Source organism: Trichomonas vaginalis, chromosome III, assembly GCF_026262505.1.
Source record: "Trichomonas vaginalis G3 chromosome III, whole genome shotgun sequence".
In the NCBI taxonomy this organism is placed as follows: Eukaryota; Parabasalia; order Trichomonadida; family Trichomonadidae; genus Trichomonas; species Trichomonas vaginalis.
This window is the reverse complement of record NC_067205.1, coordinates 23,848,067-23,868,321: the sequence shown is the minus strand read 5'-3', so window position 1 is coordinate 23,868,321 and position 20,255 is coordinate 23,848,067. Positions and strand designations below refer to the sequence as shown.

The following is a 20,255-nucleotide window of genomic DNA, read 5'->3' as shown; positions in this document are numbered from 1 at the left end:
TTTTCAAAAACAGTTTTATTCCAAAATCTTATGATAAATAAAAGATACATAAGACACTTATTTGAATTATAGTAAAATTGATCTAATATATTTTCGGTATTTTTTCCAGAATTCAAAAATCTCTCAGAAGAAAATCAAGAGAAATAATATAATTTGAACTGTATGACACTGCTTTAGCTTTACTAAGATGGTCAATATTTTTTTCTAATTTTTTAATGTTGAATGATGGGACACCTCATGTCAATATGATGGTGGACCGGAGTTACACATCACCTTTTGGTCAGAATAGATCTGCTGGACAAGATAATTTATTCAACAATCAACAGCAAAAACCGAATTACAAACAATCAGAAGCAATTGTTATAGATGATTCAGATGATGAATCAGATAAACCTAATCCCAATCAAACTATATCTTCGTTTATTTCTCGAACATTACCTCAACCTCCAGTTCAAGAAACAAATTTTAGTTATCTTTCTTCAGATTCAGAATACGTTGACACACAGCAAGAAGCATCAAATGAATACTCAAAATCATCAAGTAATTATACACAAGAACCAATACAACAAGAAATAAAACCAATAATTCCACCACAAAATGAAACAAATAAGAAATCAATCGAGTTAGATGATACTTATCACATTCATGAGGAGAATTTGTTTAAATTACAGTCATATCTTGAACAAATCAACAATTGTATCAAAGAATGTGTCCAAAATCAAAATTACGCAGATATTCCAATGTACAGAGATGAGAGAAAGAAAGCTTACTTACAGATATTGAATATTGAAGACAAATTACTTACTCATTACAAAACATTAGAACAACGTCAAAGTATGATAAAAATTGACCCTCCAAAGAAACCGGATTTGATAAATTCTCTCAATTTTCAACAGAAATTCAATGAAGACTCGGATGATATTGTAATTGTTGATACAAAGCAATCAGACAGACAGGATTATCAACACGAAAACCAAGTTTTGCAAGAAAATACTGATTTTCATCAAAATCAAAATAATCTTAATTTGGATAATAAAAATGGTATCAACAAAATCAATCAACCTATGAATCAACAATTATATGACTCAAATCAAAAAAATAATATTAAAAATTTCTTAAACCAGAATAATCAGAATTCTAATAGTATTAATGATTTAAATACATATAATCAACAAAATTATGATCAAAATCAAAATTATGATAATAAAAATATTTTTAATCAGAAGAATCAAAATTACAATACTTCAAATGAATTAAATACATATAACCAGCAAAATTATGATCAAAATCAAAATTATGATAATAAAAATATTTTTAATCAGAAGAATCAAAATTACAATACTTCAAATGAATTAAATACATATAACCAGCAAAATTATGATCAAAATCAAAATTATGATAATAAAAATATTTTTAATCAGAAGAATCAAAATTACAATACTTCAAATGAATTAAATACATATAACCAGCAAAATTACGATCAAAATCAAAATTATGATAATAAAAATATTTTTAATCAGATAAATAGAAATTACAGTCGTAATGATGATATTAGTAAATATAATCAACAAAATTATGATCAGATTCAAAATTATGAAAATAAAAATATTTTTAATCAAAATCTTCAAAATAATGATATCAAATCATTAAGTAGTCAAAATAGATTGAATCAGATATCAAATCAGCAATTTAATACAGAAAATAAAATAAATGATAATAAAAGTGTTTTTGGACAGAATTCAACGACAAACAATAGTTTAACTAGTTCAAACACTTCAAATCAATCATTATCAACAAATAATCAATCAAACCAAAATCAGGACTTCCCCGACCAATCAATTTACAACGAATCGAACAATTATGGACTTCCCGATGAATATATCAATGTTTTGAATGAAGTGAACAAAAATGTGTTTGGCCATGATTCATTTCGCGGTGTACAGCTTCCAGCGATTGCAGCAGCCGTCAGAGGTAACGATGTCTTCATTCTGATGCCGACTGGCGGAGGAAAATCTTTATGTTATATGTTGACAGGAATGGTACAAGGTGGCGTTACATTGGTTATATCCCCTTTGTTATCTCTCATCAAGGATCAAGTCGATCAGTTGAAATCATTGAACATCCAAGCTGAATTAATAAATTATGAAACGAAACAAGAGGAAGAGAGCAAGATATTGAATGAAGCCAAGCAAGGAAGAGTCAGATTCCTTTACATGACCCCAGAAAAGCTGAATCTAAGCGGAAATGTCTCACAATTTTTGAATGATATTTATAGTCAAAACAAATTGACTCGTATTGTTGTCGATGAGGCCCATTGTGTCTCCCATTGGGGCCACGACTTCAGACCAGACTACATGCAGATCGGAAAAGTGAGAGAAAACTATCCAGAAGTTCCTCTCATGGCTTTGACGGCGACAGCAACACAGAAGGTCATAGAAGACTGTTACGAACAACTTTGCATGAAGAATGTTGAGATTTTCCATCAAACTTTTAATCGACCAAATATAAATTTCGAAGTACATGCGAAAGAAGGGACTACTGAAGGTTGTTACAACCAGATCGTCAACTGGATATACCAGAAAGGCTACGACAATGCTTCTGGAATCATTTTTTGCATGACAACACGAACAACCGAAGAAATGTCGATTTATTTGAACCAAAGAGGTCTTAGAACGCTTCACTACCATGGGAAGATGGACATGGAACACAGGAAGGACACGCAGGACCGATGGATGCGAAATGAAATAAATATTGTTGTTGCGACTTTAGCTTTCGGAATGGGGATCAACAAACCAGATGTAAGATTCGTTATACATCATTCCATCCCGAAATCAATCGAAGAATACTACCAGGAAGCCGGAAGAAGCGGAAGAGACGGAAAAAAGACAGATTGTATATTATTATACAGTTCCGCTGATATTGATAAACTTCTGTATATTATATGTGAAAATACTCCTGGTTCTCAGGAATTGGATCGAAATAAAGTTGATATGTTATATAAAATGGAAGAATACTGTTTGAACAAGAAAGATTGTAGAAGATCCTTGTTGCTACAATACTTTGGTGAACAGTTCAACCCAGAAGAATGCCACGAAATGTGTGATAACTGTAGATTATCTTCGATTCGAGGAAAACCAGTTCCAAGGGTCATGAATCGGTTCGCAATTGCTATAGCGAATATCGTGAACAATATCTACAGGAAAAGAGGTCGAACTTCCCCTTTCGCGACGAAAAAACATCTGGAAAAAATTTTTTATGGAATTTCCTCGAAATCTATAAAAGATTCATGCGATTACCAGATGATTGAGTTCGGAAGTGGTGGGGAATTGAAGACTTCAAATGGAATTTTCGATCTTTTATTACATAAATTGGAACAAGGCGACGTAATCACAAAAAAGTTCAAGGAAATACCAAATGGAAAGATAGAGTATTATATTCCCGGCGAAATGTTCGCTTACAAAGATAATATTCAGTATATTATCGAAGAATACCCAGAAGATTCGCTTTCCCCTGAAAACAATGCTTTGTATAAGAGCCTCAACGAACTTAGAGCACAAGTTGCTGATATGAGTAGAATAGAACCTGATAAAGTCCTGAAAATCGACTTATTAAAGAAAATTGTCGAACAAAAGCCGACAACTGAGATAGAGATGATCAGATTAACAGGAATGTCTAAAAAGATCTTTAATTTGTTCGGAAAATACGCGATAGAAAGAATATTAATTCAATCAAACCTTTCTGCGAATCCAACAAGCAACAACGCTTATTCTTCGAAGCTTGCAAACCTTGTTCCATCAAATTCTATTGGAAATCCACTCCAAAGAAGAATTGTTGAGTTGGCAAATTCAAAAACAAGTTCTGGCCAGAAACAGAACGTTATTCCGATTTGGCCAACCAAACAAACCCCTCAAATGTTTGTTCCGCAGAGTTCTAACCAAAATCTTCCTTTTTCAACGCAACAGAACAGACAACAAATGAATCCTGACTCTGTTCCTGAGACATCTACTGCAGTATTGACTTATATGCAGCAACAGATGTCTATGTTGAAAAAATAATTTTAATTTTTATTTTATTTTCTTTTGTTTTACTAAATAGAATTTATGAAGTGTTAACTCTTTCATCCACAAGGTTCATCAATGAAAATAATTTAAAATCATCGAAATTTGAACCTTTTTTATCTACATTTTGTAGTATTGGTAATTCTCCTGTGCATGGACTGATACCAATGAACTTTAAGTCATTCCAAAATGAAGCTGTTGTCATTTCTGATGAATAAACAGATCCCGACGATGAAAATACATCAATAATACATCGAAAAATATTAATAAATCCATAATATGAATCAAACAAATCACCTTTTCCGTTTAGTCGATTTTTTTGGAAAAATGAATCTAAAACATCAATTCTAAGGTAGTCACAAAATCTAAGTAGAAGGGCTTTGAAATATTGAGGGGATTTGAAATTTTGGCTCTCAAAATTTACCCTTCCTCACTACTCGAATTCCGAGCCTCTTAATGAGTTTCCTCTCAATTTTGAATGGTTTATATTGACTTTTGAATACTTTTATTGAGAACAAAAAAATAAATATATTAATAATCGTATAATATTGGCATTTTTCATAAAAGGAAAACCTAAAAAAGGGGGCCATTCAAAAAATGAATTGTTTTTGGGAGTAGTAGATCTAGTATCTGTATAACAAATCATAAAGATTGGCTAAAGGTTTCGTTTTGCGAAAAAACATACAATACGCAATTTCGCTAAAAAACATTTAGCTAGCAATTTCGACCTTTGACTCCACTCAAGACGTCACTTTTTTAATTTTGCGGTATCATATTTTTGGAAAATCTTTATGAATATTATATAAAAAGTCTCTTTAATATCTATATTTCAGATTTTTATCGATTTTTAAAGTTTTTGCGAAAAGTATTCAATTATTTTTGCTATTTGGTCGGGTAAATGTCAGATTTGCGACATTTTCTGATATGATATTCAGATTCTACGTTGATAATAATGCTTATAGAACCCTCTTGCTATTGTGTCAAAATTGCGAAACCGATAGCAAAAATATCTCGCAATATCAAAATTGAGATATTGAGTGAATTATGCATTATAGAGATTAAAAATCTGATTTGTGAAAACATCTCATCAGTTTCTAGCTAATTCAAAAATCTTTACTATCTTATTCGATTAAAATGAAAAGGGAATAGTTTCATTATGCTTTAAATGACAGCCTTATAATATAATCATAGTTTTCGCTCAATATGCAGCATTTTTTTCGAAATCTATGGTCAATATCCTAAATACTGATTGCTTTGCATTCATATCTCTTACATTTTCTATACCCACATCACTATTCATTGCTATTCCTATCTTTTTCATTTTTGTTTGTTTCTCATAATTTCTCAAAAAACATGATAACTTGATATTTGTAAATATCATACTTTATAACGTAAATAAGAACTTGACCTATTAAGAAAAGCAGTAATGAAAAGAAAATCTGAAATTCATAAAAATTACAAGTTTCTGATGACAATTAGCTTAATTAAACCAGGTACAAGATTATATAATTGTATTTTCTATCCAATTATCCATATAATATCTTATCCAGAAAAAATAACTTGATCAATACCAAATGATTTTTTAACTAGTAAATAAAGTATTTTCTTTACACACACATTGTATATCATAGTTTTTTTTTGGTTTCGCAAAACATCCAAAAACAAATATGCTATAAAAGTGACAATTTTAGCAAAACGAAACCCTTAGACCAAATGAATGTTTAACAATTTAATTGAATAAATTTTCAAATTATTTTGCGAAACCAAAAAAAAAACTATGATATACAATGTGTGTGTAAAGAAAATACTTTATTTACTAGTTAAAAAATCATTTGGTATTGATCAAGTTATTTTTTCTGGATAAGATATTATATGGATAATTGGATAGAAAATACAATTATATAATCTTGTACCTGGTTTAATTAAGCTAATTGTCATCAGAAACTTGTAATTTTTATGAATTTAAATGTTTAACAATTTAATTGAATAAAAATTAGGCCTAATCTCTTTTTGGTAAAATTTTGGAAATTGATCTCTCTTCATATTAGTCCGTGGTGAGGTACAGATAACAAGATGATGGAATAAATTTTTTTGACATATTCACTTTTTATCATAATAGCCGAAATTAAGTATATTGTTGATAATTTTTTGTTTTGTACCTTATTTTAGGGACATTACTATTTATTCATCTTTGTATCATTTTTCTGGAGCTAGTGTTGAAAAACATGCAATGAAATCCATGTTTTCATTTGAAATCTGATAAAGTTAAACGTGCATATAAGTTTATCGCTGATATCACTTAATTGTAAATTAATGTATATGTAATTCAATTAATTAAGAAAAATTTCGGATTGTCCAAATTGAAGGATATAATTTTTTTTCTTTAGCCTATTAATCAATGCATTATATTGTATTCATTGTCTAATAAGTAGTTACACTTAATATTAGGATATAACACTCTTGCTGCTTACAGATACAAATTTTGATATGATTATTTTGTTTAAAGCTATTATGCTTATAGTGATCACTTATGTAACATGTTGTATAACGTATCTATATTACTATTATTGTATTTCATGCATCTTTTTTCATGAATAAAATTTTATTGAAAAAATTCCAACTTTTCATTAATCTAATTTGCCATCTGTGATGTTTCCTATTCTGTTACAACTATTAAAGTTTACATTAAAATTCGTATTCAAAATTTCAAAATTTTTCAAATTGATCAATACCATTATTTTAATAATATATATTTGTTTGTACTTTTAAATTTCTTAAGCTTTCAAAATTTAAGAGAATTGATAACTTCATACAATATGATTATAATTATATGCTAATTAATAATTCTCAAAATGAAAAACAGTCTTCTCAAAACTAAATTCAATGTCTTTCAATCGAGATTTTGAGGCAACTTTATTATTAGCACTATCAACTATCCCACATCCAAATTCTCTTTGAGAGTTATTTATATAATTACACCTTGAAATTGTTCCATTATAATGGGTAATCTGTGTGATAATCAGATCTGCTTCTAAATTCTCAAAATTACAAAATGAAACATTTGTAGTTGATTGAAGAGCATAATAGTCAAAAGCTGCTGACCATTTTGAATTACAGTTAGAAAAGTTTGTTTTTGAAAGTGATGAAAAACCTTGGTGCTGGTAAATCATTCCTCTGTCTACAGCACTGTTCCCTCCATTGCAAATTGAACCGTGGAGGATTGTACTGTTGATGTCGCCTTCGAAATACGTAAAGTGACCATTTGAAGAAGATTTACTTTCATATGAGCAAAATTTGTCAATAATAATAAGGGTTTCGTTTTGCTAAAATTGTCACTTTTATAGCATATTTGTTTTTGGATGTTTTGCGAAACCAAAAAAAAACTATGATATACAATGTGTGTGTAAAGAAAATACTTTATTTACTAGTTAAAAAATCATTTGGTATTGATCAAGTTATTTTTTCTGGATAAGATATTATATGGATAATTGGATAGAAAATACAATTATATAATCTTGTACCTGGTTTAATTAAGCTAATTGTCATCAGAAACTTGTAATTTTTATGAATTTCAGATTTTCTTTTCATTACTGCTTTTCTTAATAGGTCAAGTTCTTATTTACGTTATAAAGTATGATATTTACAAATATCAAGTTATCATGTTTTTTGAGAAATTATGAGAAACAAACAAAAATGAAAAAGATAGGAATAGCAATGAATAGTGATGTGGGTATAGAAAATGTAAGAGATATGAATGCAAAGCAATCAGTATTTAGGATATTGACCATAGATTTCGAAAAAAATGCTGCATATTGAGCGAAAACTATGATTATATTATAAGGCTGTCATTTAAAGCATAATGAAACTATTCCCTTTTCATTTTAATCGAATAAGATAGTAAAGATTTTTGAATTAGCTAGAAACTGATGAGATGAAAAAAAAAAAAAAAAAAAAAAAAAAAGGTAGTGGGGCTTCCAGGCACTTCGTGCCTTCTAGCCCTGAAGATGTTTAGTATAAATGAAGTTTTTATTCGGAGGGCTTCCAGCCCTAAGAATTTTTCCCAAGACCCAAGAGGAGGACCGAACCCCAGCCGACCAGCCGTTGACTTTTTTGTCATGATTTCATCGTAAATGTTTTGTCATGATTTCATCGTAAATGTTTTGTCAAGACTTCTTCGTAAATGTTTTGTCAAGACTTCTTCGTAAATGTTTTGTCAAGACTTCTTCGTAATGAGCGTAAATGACCCAAAAAAATGTTTATGTTAGAATGTTAGATCTAACACGTTTTCTAACATGTTTTCTAACATCGTAAAAAACTCATGATTTCTTCGTAAATGTTTTGTCGAAACTTCTTCATCGTAAATGTTTTGTCATGATTTCATCGTAAATGTTTTGTCAAGACTTCTTCGTAAATGTTTTGTCAAACATGAACGTAAATGTTTTGTCAAGACTTCTTCGTAATGAGCGTAAATGACCCAAAAATAATGTTTATGTTAGAATGTTAGATCTAACACGTTTTCTAACATGTTTTCTAACATCGTAGAAAACTCATGATTTCTTCGTAAATGTTTTGTCGAAACTTCTTCATCGTAAATGTTTTGTCATGATTTCATCGTAATGAGCGTAAAGGACCCAAAAATATAATTTAGGGTAGAAGGTTAGATCTAACATTCTAACATAAACATTATTTTTTGGTGTAAATTTCATGATTTTCAAGAGTTTTCTACGATGTTAGAAAACATGTTAGAAAACATGTTAGATCTAACATTCTAACATAAAATATATTTTTGGTGTAAATTTCATGAAAATTCAAGAGGGTAGAAAACTCATGATTTCTTCGTAAATGTTTTGTCGAAACTTCTTCGTAAATGTTTTGTCACTTTTCTGTCACTTTTCAGGAAAAAACATTTTTATTATATATATAAAATGAATTTTACAAAACCACCGTTACCCTTCTTTGGAAATAAGAGTAGATGTAAAGATATTCTATTGAGAGAACTTAAGAAACTACCGAATGGTCTAACATTTGTAGATTTGTTCGGTGGAAGTTTCTATATATCTCATTTGTGCCATACAATATTTCCTGACTCAAAGATTATATGCAATGACTTCGACAACTATATGAACCGTCTCAAACATATACCAGACACAAACAAAATATTGAAAGAGTTAAAAGAAAAGATACCTATAGGTAAGATGGAACGTATACCATTAGATAAGAAAAATATTGTGAGAGAGGTTTTGAAAAAAGCAGAATATATAGACTGGGATAGTATATCTGCTAGACTATTATATAGTGGTTCTATAAGAGTTCATGACATTGAAACACTTATGTCAAAAGTTTTATATCTTAACTATACAAATGTTTTCAAAGAGGACATAGAAAAATATATTGAGGGTATAGAGTTTGTGAGATGTCATTGGACAGATTTGTATGAAAAATATAAAGACAAGGAAAATGTTTTCTTTATAGTGGACCCGCCGTTCTATAACACATGGGATTTTCAATACCAAGTAGACTGGACTTTGAGAGACTCTTTAGAAACTTTAGACGTTTTACATAACCATCCATGCTTTTACTTTACATCCGATAAAAGTGGTTTGGAAACCGTTATGAGATGGTTAGAGGACATACATGACTATGAGTTTATATATGACAAGATAGAATATGAGAGAGGTCCTATAAACTGGAGAAAGTGTCATAACAAAGAAATTTTATTAGTAAGTAAATGTGGTTTGAAATCGGACTACTTGTTTTAGGTTTTTTCCATTGTGTCATTTATTTATTTGACGTGGCAGAAAAGTACAGAGAATATGAAGATGAACCAATGCCTGCAAATGTTCAGTATATGTACTCGTAAGAGATATTTTTATCTAATATTAAATGGACGCACAGAACTTAGCGAATGCACAGCAACCTGGACAACCAAACCCAGAGAATATTCCAAATGAAGTTAGAATACAAACTGCAATGGCAAACTATGGTCAAGTGCCAACAGATGTACAAATGCAAACTGCCATGTCAAATGACGCTGCGTTAGGTTTGCCACCATGGTATGCAAATATGAGATGGAAAGAGTTTTATACAAACCCTGAAGTGGGATATAAACAACTTTATGCAGATGACGCGAACACAGGAGTTGACCCAGAATATGTTTTCTACCAGAGGAGAAATAGAATGTATGAGCTCCAGTTAAAGAATGCTATGGAACTCAGAAGGAAACGTAAGAGACTAGGTGGACATTAGATTTTTACATATAGTAAAATGGGTTTCTTCAGTAGTATTGGAAACTTCTTTCGAAATGTTGGAAGAGGTATATGGAATGGAATAAAAACCGTCGGAAGAGGAATTTGGAACGGTGTCAAAAATATTGGTAAAAGGGTAGGTCAGTTCGTTGGTATTATACCTAAAGACCCTGAACCAGAAGAGCAAGCTCCTGTTATACAACAGCCTGAACCTGCACCACAGTCTAGTTGGCAACCAAATCCAACACCTCAACCGTATTAAAAAATCATATTTTTACCGTTCGATAGTAGTTGTATATGAAACTAAGTTCTAAGTAAAACGCGTGGTATAATGGAATTATTCTCTTTCTTCCATCTGTAGTAAACCATACTTGAAAGTCTGAAATACTTCCACTTGGTGGTTCGTATAACTTTGTAGGTTTTTCGTAAAAGTCATTTGCCAAGCATAAGAAAGAGTTTTGGGCGCCAGAAAATGAAGCATGAACAATAATAGCATCTTGGTCGAAAACATTTTCATATGTTCCATTAGGGTTTTCGACTTCATAAAAGTCTGGGTGTACTGGATATTCTGCAGGCTGATTTAACATCCTCAAAAATCTATACCATGCCAAGTTGTTATATTTTGTAGAAATATAAACGTCTTCTCCAAGGTCTTCTATTCTATTGATTTTAACAGTTGCATTTTTCCTGTCATATATAATATCGAGATGGTACTCTCCTTCGTCAATGTTGTACTGTTTTGCATATTCGAGATAGATATCGTTTATTTTTTCTGAAAAGCTTGAAGAGTTGTTTCTAAGTTTACAAGCAAATTCACTTGTAAAAGTTTTCCCTGTTCAAATTTCTCATACGTACGTTTTTCTTTGTTATAGTATCGAATTTCAAAAGCGACCGTAAATGGGAAACCATGTATGGCTTCTGAAATGAACTTCATTCTACGAAAGCCAATAGCTTTTGTGACGGATGGGTCTCTTAACCATCTTAGTGGTAGTCAAAACGATAGCCTTCATGCTTTACGGTCTCTGTCTCAAACTTTTGACCGACATTGGTAAAAAGTTCATCTAATGGTTTAGTTGTAGCAACTCTAGAATTTTCTTTTTCTATTGAAAGCATATTTTATCTAGAATAAAAATGTCGAAAGAAACAGCGTCTATGAGAGAAATACAACACAACCGACAACTCATTTTGCAAGCTCTAAATAAGAACACAACAAACTTTTCAAACTATTCTAAGATATCTGAGTCATTGAAAGAAGGAAACTTAAAACTGACGATAAACCCAATGACAGATGAGTTTCTGTTTCAAGACAGTAAGAACCATACTGTTTGTATAAATCCAACAAAAGGAACTTTAAACGAGAAACCTATAGATGAACTTCTTTTGAAAGCAGATGTTGGCAACAAAGCTGACAAAGAATATGTCATTGAAAAAGTTCAAGAAGAACATGACAGAGCAGATGCAACATATGCAACGAAAGCAGATGTTGACAACAAAGCTGACAAAGAGTATGTTGACGATGAGTTAGCATATCTGGCTAGTGGGTTAGTGAAGAAGGCAGATAAGGAATATGTGGATGAAAAAGACAATGAAATTATAAAAGGGTTGAATGGTACCATGAACGGACATCGAAGATTTTAGAAGGTAAAGCCAATACAGGGTGGGTTTCAGGATGTTTAGACCTTAAAGCCGACAAAGAAACTGTAGATATGTTGACACAAACGGTTTCAAGTCATACCAGAGGTTTAATGGAAGATGGACAACAGTTGAAAGAGCTTGAGAAAGGTGTTACAGAGTTAAGGAATACAAAAGCAGACTCGACATGGATAAAAGGATATGTAGATGCAACAAAAGAACGTATTTTCGCATGGACAGAAGGAACATACCCACAAAAATATCATAGACATAGCATCTCTGACGTAAATGAACTTGAAGAAAAGTTATATAAAAAAGCAGACAAAACAGAGCTTCAAACATTAAAGACAGAAATACTTCAAACAGTATATCCTATAGGTTCTATTTATACGTCAATGAACTCTACCAGACCAGAAGTAGTACTTGGTTTTGGAACTTGGACTCAAATAGTCGACAGGTTTTTGTATTGTGCAAACTCTTCAAAGGAAACAGGTGGAAGTAAAACGATTTCAGGTGAAAACCTACCTGCACACAGTCACTACATAAATTTAACTACAGCTGAAGCAGGTTGGCATAAGCATAGATATTGGATTGGACAGGAATGACAAAAGGTAAAGGATATGATGTTAAAGACGACGTTAAGTTTGCTATAAATTGTTACTGGGATGACACTCAGGAGGAGGAAGCCATACACATCGCATTACAGGATATTCGGAAACAACGGGACAGAGTAAAGACTACATGCCACCTTACATGACAGTTTACGCATGGTATAGAAATGCTTAGTCGTCATTTTCAACTTCTTTAGCATATTCGTCAGGAGTTGTCTTATATTTGTTAGGAACTGTCTTTGAAAGTATACCACCTTGAACTTTGACAAGTTTGAAACGAGGTCTGACAATAGTAGTTTTATCTTCTGCTTGCAGTCTGTACATTTTGCCATGTTTGCCTAAAACTTCATAATATTCTCTTGTATACTTTCTTCTATTTTTACGAACACGAAGGTGAGTACCTGTCGGGTTCCCATTGTTGTCATAGTCAATAGTATTTTCATATGGGTCGCGTTTAGGTATTTCTATTTTTACTTTGTCGCCTTTCTTAAGTTTGAAGCCTGGCATTCTTTCTTGTTTGTCTCTTTTGACTAAATTGTTAAATATATAGTCTTTCTCTAAGTCAGGGTTGTTTTTCATTTCTTCGGGGGAATGGTTTCCCAAACCTTTTTGTTTACGGCTATTGTAAATATTTAAAACTTGTCTCATCTTTGCCATGGAGAAGTGTCTGTACTTGTCGTCATATGACATCTCACCTACCTCACCACCTTGTGGTTGGTTTAAGTCTCTTAAGATTTTTATACAACTGTCAATGACACCAAGAGCAGAATGGTTTTGGTCGACAATGAAATATTGGTTTACATTTTTTGAACGCAGATAGTTTTTAATATCATCTGATTTGAAAGAACTTTCACAGTCAGATGTCAGTTTAGTTGGATGGTATTTGTCAACGAATATTGTCAAAGCTGCTAAGATATCTAAAATATTTTTGGACTGTAATGGTATGGCTTCACAGTATCTTGTGTTTTGACCGACAAATATTAGCCAGTATGGGTGGTCCATCTTCTCTATACCTCGGAATGTTTTCCAAGATATCCATAAACCAAGCATTTGTGTTGAACTAAAGATTTTTATCATGAGTGCTTTCTTTGTTGCCTTAGAAACATAGGGGTCCTTGTTTGGATTCGTCATTTTTTACCCTATAAGAAATGGGTTTTTATTGGCGCATTAGCAGGAGTTGCATCCAGATTTTTGCCCGCAGTGGGAACAATAGCTAGAGGTGCATTTGAATTGGAAGGAAGATTTTGAGTACATTAGGTATACTTAAAGAGAAAGCACAACCTATTATACAAACTGTACAGAAAGGTTGGGAGGTAGCACGAGATGCAGCAAATCTTATTCCAAATCCTGAAACAAGAGGAAAAGTTCAAGGATGATGGATAATGTAGGAAAACAAGCAGGAAACTACTATAACAAAGCAAATGACTACTATAACCAAGCAGGGCACTACATGACCAAGGTGAAAGATTCTTTAACAGAGGATATAACCATGCACAACAGTGGGTAAACAACAACCAACCGCAACCACCTCAAACGTGGGGAATGTAAAATTTTTTACTGAGATGAAATGAACAATACAGCATTGAGACAAATGGTTCAAGATGGATTTGTCGACTTCCAGCAGTTACACAACGTGTTTGTCAAGTTCTTCCTATACCTCAGGAAGTTTTAGACCGACTTAAAAAACCTAAACAACCAGTTGAAAACAACCAAACTAAAATTTTTTACTGAGATGAAATGACCGAAGAAGTTGAAACGGTAGATTTGACACCACAAACAAAAAGTTCAGAACCATTGTCAAAACCTGTCAAAGAACTTACAGATGAAGAGAAAAATTCAATAATAGAAAGTGCCAGGTCTGGAAAACAAACCCTAACTATAAAGTCACTTTTCATAGAAATGGAACGCTAGTATCTCAAAAAAGAAACAGACTCTCACAAATAAAATATTGAAGTCTGAAGGAGCTTTCGAGACAACAGATGGAAAAGTTTACTTCACTGACCAACAGTTCATTATAGAACATCTCATTGACTTAGAGTCGAAATATTCTAAACTTTACAACAAACACAAAAAGTTGAAAGGAAAACAAAAACAAATGGCATATGATATTTATGAAGATGTTGACGACACAACTGTTCCTGCAGGTGAGGTAAAGCCCGAGGAACCGAAAAGTGACGAAAAACCGATAGAAGAAGAGAAACCAAAAACTGAAGATAAACCAAAACCAAAGTTTAGTTTCCAAACTAAACCAAGTCAACCTTCATTAGCTGGTATGGGTTGGCGTCAAAGACTTATGGCAGCAGGTGGTTATGTAAAGTAAAGAAAAAAATATTTTTTTATTTTTATAAAAATGCCCCCATATAGAATGGATAGAAAATCTGCTAGAATAAAAGCAGAGTTAGAAAGATATGGTTGGAGAGTTTCAAAGAAGTTTAAATATAGGAAGGGAAGACCCATAAAAGTCTATGACAAATTGTCTGGTCTTCGCTACGAAATGGACTTGGAAACAGCACGCGCAAATTATCCAAACAGACTAGAGAGGTTAGAAGAAGAACGTCTTATGGACATGCCTTTCGATGTTAGTGAGCCTCAAGTTGAAGGACACGACGGCTTTGCCAGATTCTACTGGAAACATGACGAACAATTGCATCCTTTGAGAAGGAAAAAAGGTAGTGCAGAGGATGGTCATGCTCCCATGGAAAGAACAAGATATGCATATGAAAAGTATCGTGAAGTTAGAAGTCAAATTACATCTGGTCGAACCTTTACAGTAAACTTTGACGAAGGAAAGAACAAAGAAGGCTTCATGGGTGTACTTGCTGCCATTCAAGACGGAAATAAGAAAGGATACAATCTCAGACTAACCGTAACAGATTTAGATGGTCATATTTACTATGCACATGGCAATGTCACAACAGCCGCACAACTTCTTGACGCTTTCAAGACTACAAAGAGAGAACAAATGGTTGACTCCGACTCAGATATTTTGAATGCAATTGAAGGAATTGTAAGCGTGAAGTTCGAATGGTATCAACCTAACCCTCAAGCAGTCAGACAACATGTTTGTTAGATGAGAAATATGAAATGGCATACCATTTTAAAACGTTTTTTAAAACAGTATATTTTTACATATATTAAATGTTTCAGGTTGAAAAACAAAGAACAAAAGTAGCAGATACAAAACCGTTAGACTATATCTTTACAAACGCTGGTAGGACTATTTCAGATGAAGAAATTTCATCCGGTGCTTACAGGTTTGACTTTCCAATTCGTTGGCTTCAAAGTCCTTCAGATGCAAAGGCAATAGGATTTAGAAGAGTTTTGTTTTCAAAAAGAACTAACGCATTTATGTTCGCAGTATATTTTCATGGGCGGTATAGAGGTCATGATGGTCTAATAGACAAATTTGATGAAATGAGAATCTTTACAGTTCGTTCAGACGAAAGTCTTGAGAAGACTCTAAATGACTTTCAAACTCAAATAAACAAATACTACTGGGAATTTCAAGAAAAATACGATTCTTTACTAAATGGAACATACTATCTGAAACTAGAATATGACAAGATGAACTCCACCGTTTCATTTCAAAGGATTGAAAATAACCCTCCAAGAGATACACAGTTTTATTTTGGCAAGTAGACAAACGTTCTTGGGCACAATTTCTTCGGTTACTAAACCAGAACGAACCATTACCACCTGACGGTCCGTTCTGGTTTATACGCCCACCAACAGATTTGACAGTTTATAGAAACGTGTTTGACCCTCAAAATGTCATGTGTCATGCAAGTTTCAGTTCAAGCAACAATAGTTTTCTTTGTATTGGTAAGGACTTTTATGACTTTGCTTCTAAATTCTATGAACCACCGAGTAACAGTTTCTCTGACTTTCAAGTTTGGTTCACAACAAATGGTGTGCAACATATTGTTCCATTGTACTACGACTTTTATCTCGAATTGTCTTTCATATATAACTACGGAGAAGTGCTGAAAAAGTATTGAAAAATGAGTTTTGGTTGAAAAAAAGAGGTGGAGCCAAAAGTGGCTCGACCTCAAAACAAGCATTTTGTGAAGAATATACCAACCCGCGGAAAACGGCGGGTTGCTTTTTATATAAAATTCACCCGTTGAATTTTCATGAATTTTACACCAAAAATATAATTTATGTTAGAATGTTAGATCTAACATGTTTTCTAACCTCTTTTCTAACATCGTAGAAAACTCATGAAAATCATGAAATTTACACCAAAAATAATGTTTAGGTGAAGAGGTGAGATTTCACCTCTTTTTTCACCTGTTTTTTCACCCTCTTGAATTTGTCAAGACTTCTTCGTAAATGTTTTGTCGAAACTTCTTCGTAATGAGCGTAAATCAGACAAAAATATATTTTAGGTGAAGAGGTGAGATGTCACCCGTTTTCTCACCTGTTTTCTCACCCGTTGGATTTTCATGAATTTCCTTAAGATAAAAAATATATTTTAGTTTTTTATAAAATATTTTTTTTTATTTTTATTGTAAGAACATGTTAGCAACAACAGCACCAAACTCGTTAGTTATGAACCCAACTTCAATGTTAGTAGAGATGAAAAGCTTCATTCCTTCTTCATATACTTTTGAAACAAAAATCCAGAAGATAAAGCAAGAACTTTTAACAAATAATTTAGACTGTAGTGCGAAAGATGAAACAAATGAACAGTATCTTTATGAAATGCAGGATATTATTGACCATCTACCTAAACTTCCTGAAATACAACAACAAAAACTCACTATTCCAGAATTTGAAGAAATTGAAGTCAAAGCAACTGACTCAGTTGAAATTAAGAAGTTCATACGAAAGGTAAACTATGAGTTTCTTGGATTTCATTGCAACCACAAAGTCATGGACAAAGATTTGCGATATGGTATATAAGAACATCTCTGACATATATAAATCCGAAGAATTTAAGACCTACGACAACTTTGTTTCGTTAGTTGCAAAATGTGTATGGCAGATAAGAGATAAAGATAGAAGAGGTAAGATATGGAATGAACAGATAAAACCAGCAGCTTTTGAGATGAAGAAAACCATTGACGCCTTGGTTGTTTTAGCAGGTAAGGTTTCAGAATATAACGCAAAAATGAATCCGCAATGTTCTAAATGTAAAGCAGCAATGAGGAAATATAACTACTCCGTCAAAGAGATAGAACGTATGCGAAACGACTATGCAGATTTAAAGAAAGAAGCAGAAAAACCAGCAGAAGATAAAATGAACATGTTGACATTTCTAAACAAAAACTATCCAACAGCTGACGATTTCCTTCTATCTGACGTCAAGAAGAAGTATAAAGAAACTTTCGGTATCGTTAAAACATTCGATGTACTAAAAGAAGAAATAGAAGCTACGAAATTGTTTAGGATTTCAAATATACATCATACAATTCATGTAAAACGCTTATAAAATAACAGGTGAAAAAAGAGGTGAAAAAAGAGGTGAAATCTCACCTCTTCACCTAAAATATATTTTTGCTGAATTCCGTATGAAATTTCATGAGTTTTGTGTGTTTTAGACCATGTTAGAAAACGTGTTAGAAAACATGTTAGATCTAACATTCTAACATAAAATATTTTTGCTGAATTCAGCACAAAAATCTGAGTAAAATGGCATAAGATTGCTTCCCGAGGAAAACCGAGAGAAGAGATTCCGTACGAAAACAGTGAAAAATTGCGAGTACGTAAGAAAAGTAGTCGCCAAAACTCTATGAAAATCATGAAAAAATGACCAAATTTCATGAATTTCCTTAAGATACAGATAGAAAATAAAAGCTAGTTTTTTTTATTTTTTTTTTATTTTGTATGTAAGAACAGAAATGTTAAACATTGAGTTTGAAACAGTTAAAAAGATAGACAATGAGACCAAGGTGGTTAGAATTGGTGATTTAAACGTAAGATACTCAAAGAAATACAAGAAATATTCTTTGTCAGACATTTTAACACTATCTGAAGGAAAGAAAACATCCCACGACTGGGTTAAAAATGCTTCTACTCAGAAAATTTTGACAAGAAATCCTGAGCTTATGATATCGGTAAGATTCTATGGAACTACAGCATATCTTATAGACAAAAGTCTTATACCAATAGTTTTGTTATGGTTAGACCCAGTTGTTGGATATAACTTCATAACATATGGTTCATTCGATACGGAACGTTGCAGTGAAGGCTTACTTTACATCGTTCAGAAACCGAAGGACTTCAATACAAAGAGATATAAGATAGGAAGAACATATAATATAACTCAAAGATATGACAGTACAGTCAATAGAGTTAAGGTTGTGTTTGTTAACGATATGAGAGCTGCTGAAACAGAACTACTCGAAAAGTTTGAGAAAATGTATGGTGCTCCCACGAAAGGTAAAGAAACGTTTGAAGTAGATGAGATAGGTAAAGCTATAAAATTATTTGACGAAGTTGCTGAAAAATACATGTAAAGCGTTTATTTTTGGTCTTTTATACAAGATAGAAAATAACGCTAATTTTATTTTTTTTATTTTTTTATTTTGTATGTAAAGACAGATATGTCAACAACAGAGAACACAACAACTGCTATCGTTCATGAAGCCATAAGTGAAGAATACGAGTGGGTTCAGTATAACAAACAGTTACGTCTCATTCGTTCGGTCAAAGATGACATGTACCAAATGCAAAGTATTTTGACAGCATGTTTTGCACCAGATACTAAGCTTCCTAAAGACTGGTTTAGGAACCAAAGCACTATTGAACTATTAAATGAAGCACAGCGAGACATACTTTTTTCTGAAAATCGTGAAGAACAGCGAGTGGGAGAAAAACCCCAGTCGCCAAAACTCTATGAAAATCGTGAAAAATTGCCAAATGGTTTGAGAGGTTGGTATGTACATAGACTTCTTGTAAATAATGTGCACAATGGGCTTCACCTCGCTATTCATGGTATGTTTGTAAACTTCTTGACGAAATTCATAGACAAGAACGTGAAGAGCTAGAGAACAAGCTTGAAGCAAAAGACAAAAACATACAGAAAAGAATACCACGTTCGGTACCAAAAGGAAAGGAAAAGAACTATAAGTATATGATTTACACTGAAGAGATGGAAAATGAAGAAGACAGAGATATGGTTATGTTGCATTTAGTCAGAAGAAACAACAAAAGCTTTTACGACCTTGCTAAGATTTACAAATCTGACAGAAATTGGTTCTATCGCGAAAACTTACCGATTTCAATGACCCCAAATGAAGATGTGAAACAGATAGTTCAAGATACGTTACCTCAAACACACTATGATATGAAAGGTTGTACAATACTTACATTCAAAGAAGATTTGCCATTGTTAAAGGAAAAAATAACAGAGTATTTTGACAACTTCAAACAAGTAGAGTAAATGCACTCTTTATTTTTCAAGCTTGACACCAAAGATGGCTCAGGTAGCTCTATAAGGTAGATTGCCTCGTCAAATCCTTCCGACATTCCGAGTCCTTCCTTCCGACATTCCGAGTCCTTCCATCCGACATTCCGAGTCCTTCCATCCGACAAGAAAAAAATTTCCCGACAACAGGAAAAGTCCTTCCTTCCAACAGGAAAAATTTTTCCAGTTGTCCGTCCGTAAACCATTCAAATTTTCGAAAATTGAGAACTTTTTTCCATCCGACAGGAAAATTTTTTCCATCCGACAGGAAAATTTTTTCCATCCGACAGGAAAAGTT

At 32.5% G+C, this 20,255-nt stretch overlaps 6 protein-coding genes and 2 pseudogenes across 8 annotated transcripts, besides 1 other annotated feature; 7 read left to right on the top strand and 1 right to left on the bottom strand.

Annotated features, from left to right (window-relative positions):
• Positions 1 to 215: 215 nt before the first annotated feature.
• On the top strand, positions 216 to 4,402 carry TVAGG3_0753240 (DNA helicase RECQ family member family; the record flags this gene model as incomplete). The annotated part of the gene is made up of 1 exon (XM_001307055.1): positions 216 to 4,055. One exon carries the CDS (start codon positions 216 to 218, stop codon positions 4,053 to 4,055), a length of 3,840 nt encoding a protein of 1,279 aa, XP_001307056.1.
• A 5,920-nt stretch (positions 4,403 to 10,322) lies between these two features.
• TVAGG3_0753230 (serine threonine-protein phosphatase family) lies at positions 10,323 to 10,565 on the top strand (the record flags this gene model as incomplete). Its single annotated transcript, XM_051245332.1, has 1 exon — positions 10,323 to 10,565. The coding sequence occupies one exon, from the start codon at positions 10,323 to 10,325 to the stop codon at positions 10,563 to 10,565; it is 243 nt and encodes an 80-aa protein (XP_051091919.1).
• Positions 10,566 to 11,554: 989 nt separating this feature from the next.
• Positions 11,555 to 20,255: part of a mobile genetic element that runs on past the window's edge.
• TVAGG3_0753220 (uncharacterized protein) lies at positions 12,718 to 13,677 on the bottom strand (the record flags this gene model as incomplete). Its single annotated transcript, XM_051245331.1, has 1 exon — positions 12,718 to 13,677. The coding sequence occupies one exon, from the start codon at positions 13,675 to 13,677 to the stop codon at positions 12,718 to 12,720; it is 960 nt and encodes a 319-aa protein (XP_051091918.1).
• TVAGG3_0753210 (phage tail repeat-like family) lies at positions 14,642 to 14,866 on the top strand (the record flags this gene model as incomplete). Its single annotated transcript, XM_051245330.1, has 1 exon — positions 14,642 to 14,866. One exon carries the CDS (start codon positions 14,642 to 14,644, stop codon positions 14,864 to 14,866), a length of 225 nt encoding a protein of 74 aa, XP_051091917.1.
• TVAGG3_0753200 (uncharacterized protein) lies at positions 15,107 to 15,616 on the top strand (the record flags this gene model as incomplete). The annotated part of the gene is made up of 1 exon (XM_051245329.1): positions 15,107 to 15,616. The coding sequence occupies one exon, from the start codon at positions 15,107 to 15,109 to the stop codon at positions 15,614 to 15,616; it is 510 nt and encodes a 169-aa protein (XP_051091916.1).
• Positions 15,895 to 16,544, top strand: TVAGG3_0753190 (annotated as a pseudogene). Its single transcript has one exon. A coding segment is annotated over exon 1 (650 nt).
• On the top strand, positions 18,630 to 19,007 carry TVAGG3_0753180 (organellar and viral DNA polymerase type B; the record flags this gene model as incomplete). Its single annotated transcript, XM_001300229.2, has 1 exon — positions 18,630 to 19,007. A coding segment is annotated over one exon (378 nt), but the record flags the coding sequence as incomplete, so codon positions are not given.
• Positions 19,095 to 19,933, top strand: TVAGG3_0753170 (annotated as a pseudogene). The gene has a single exon. A coding segment is annotated over exon 1 (839 nt).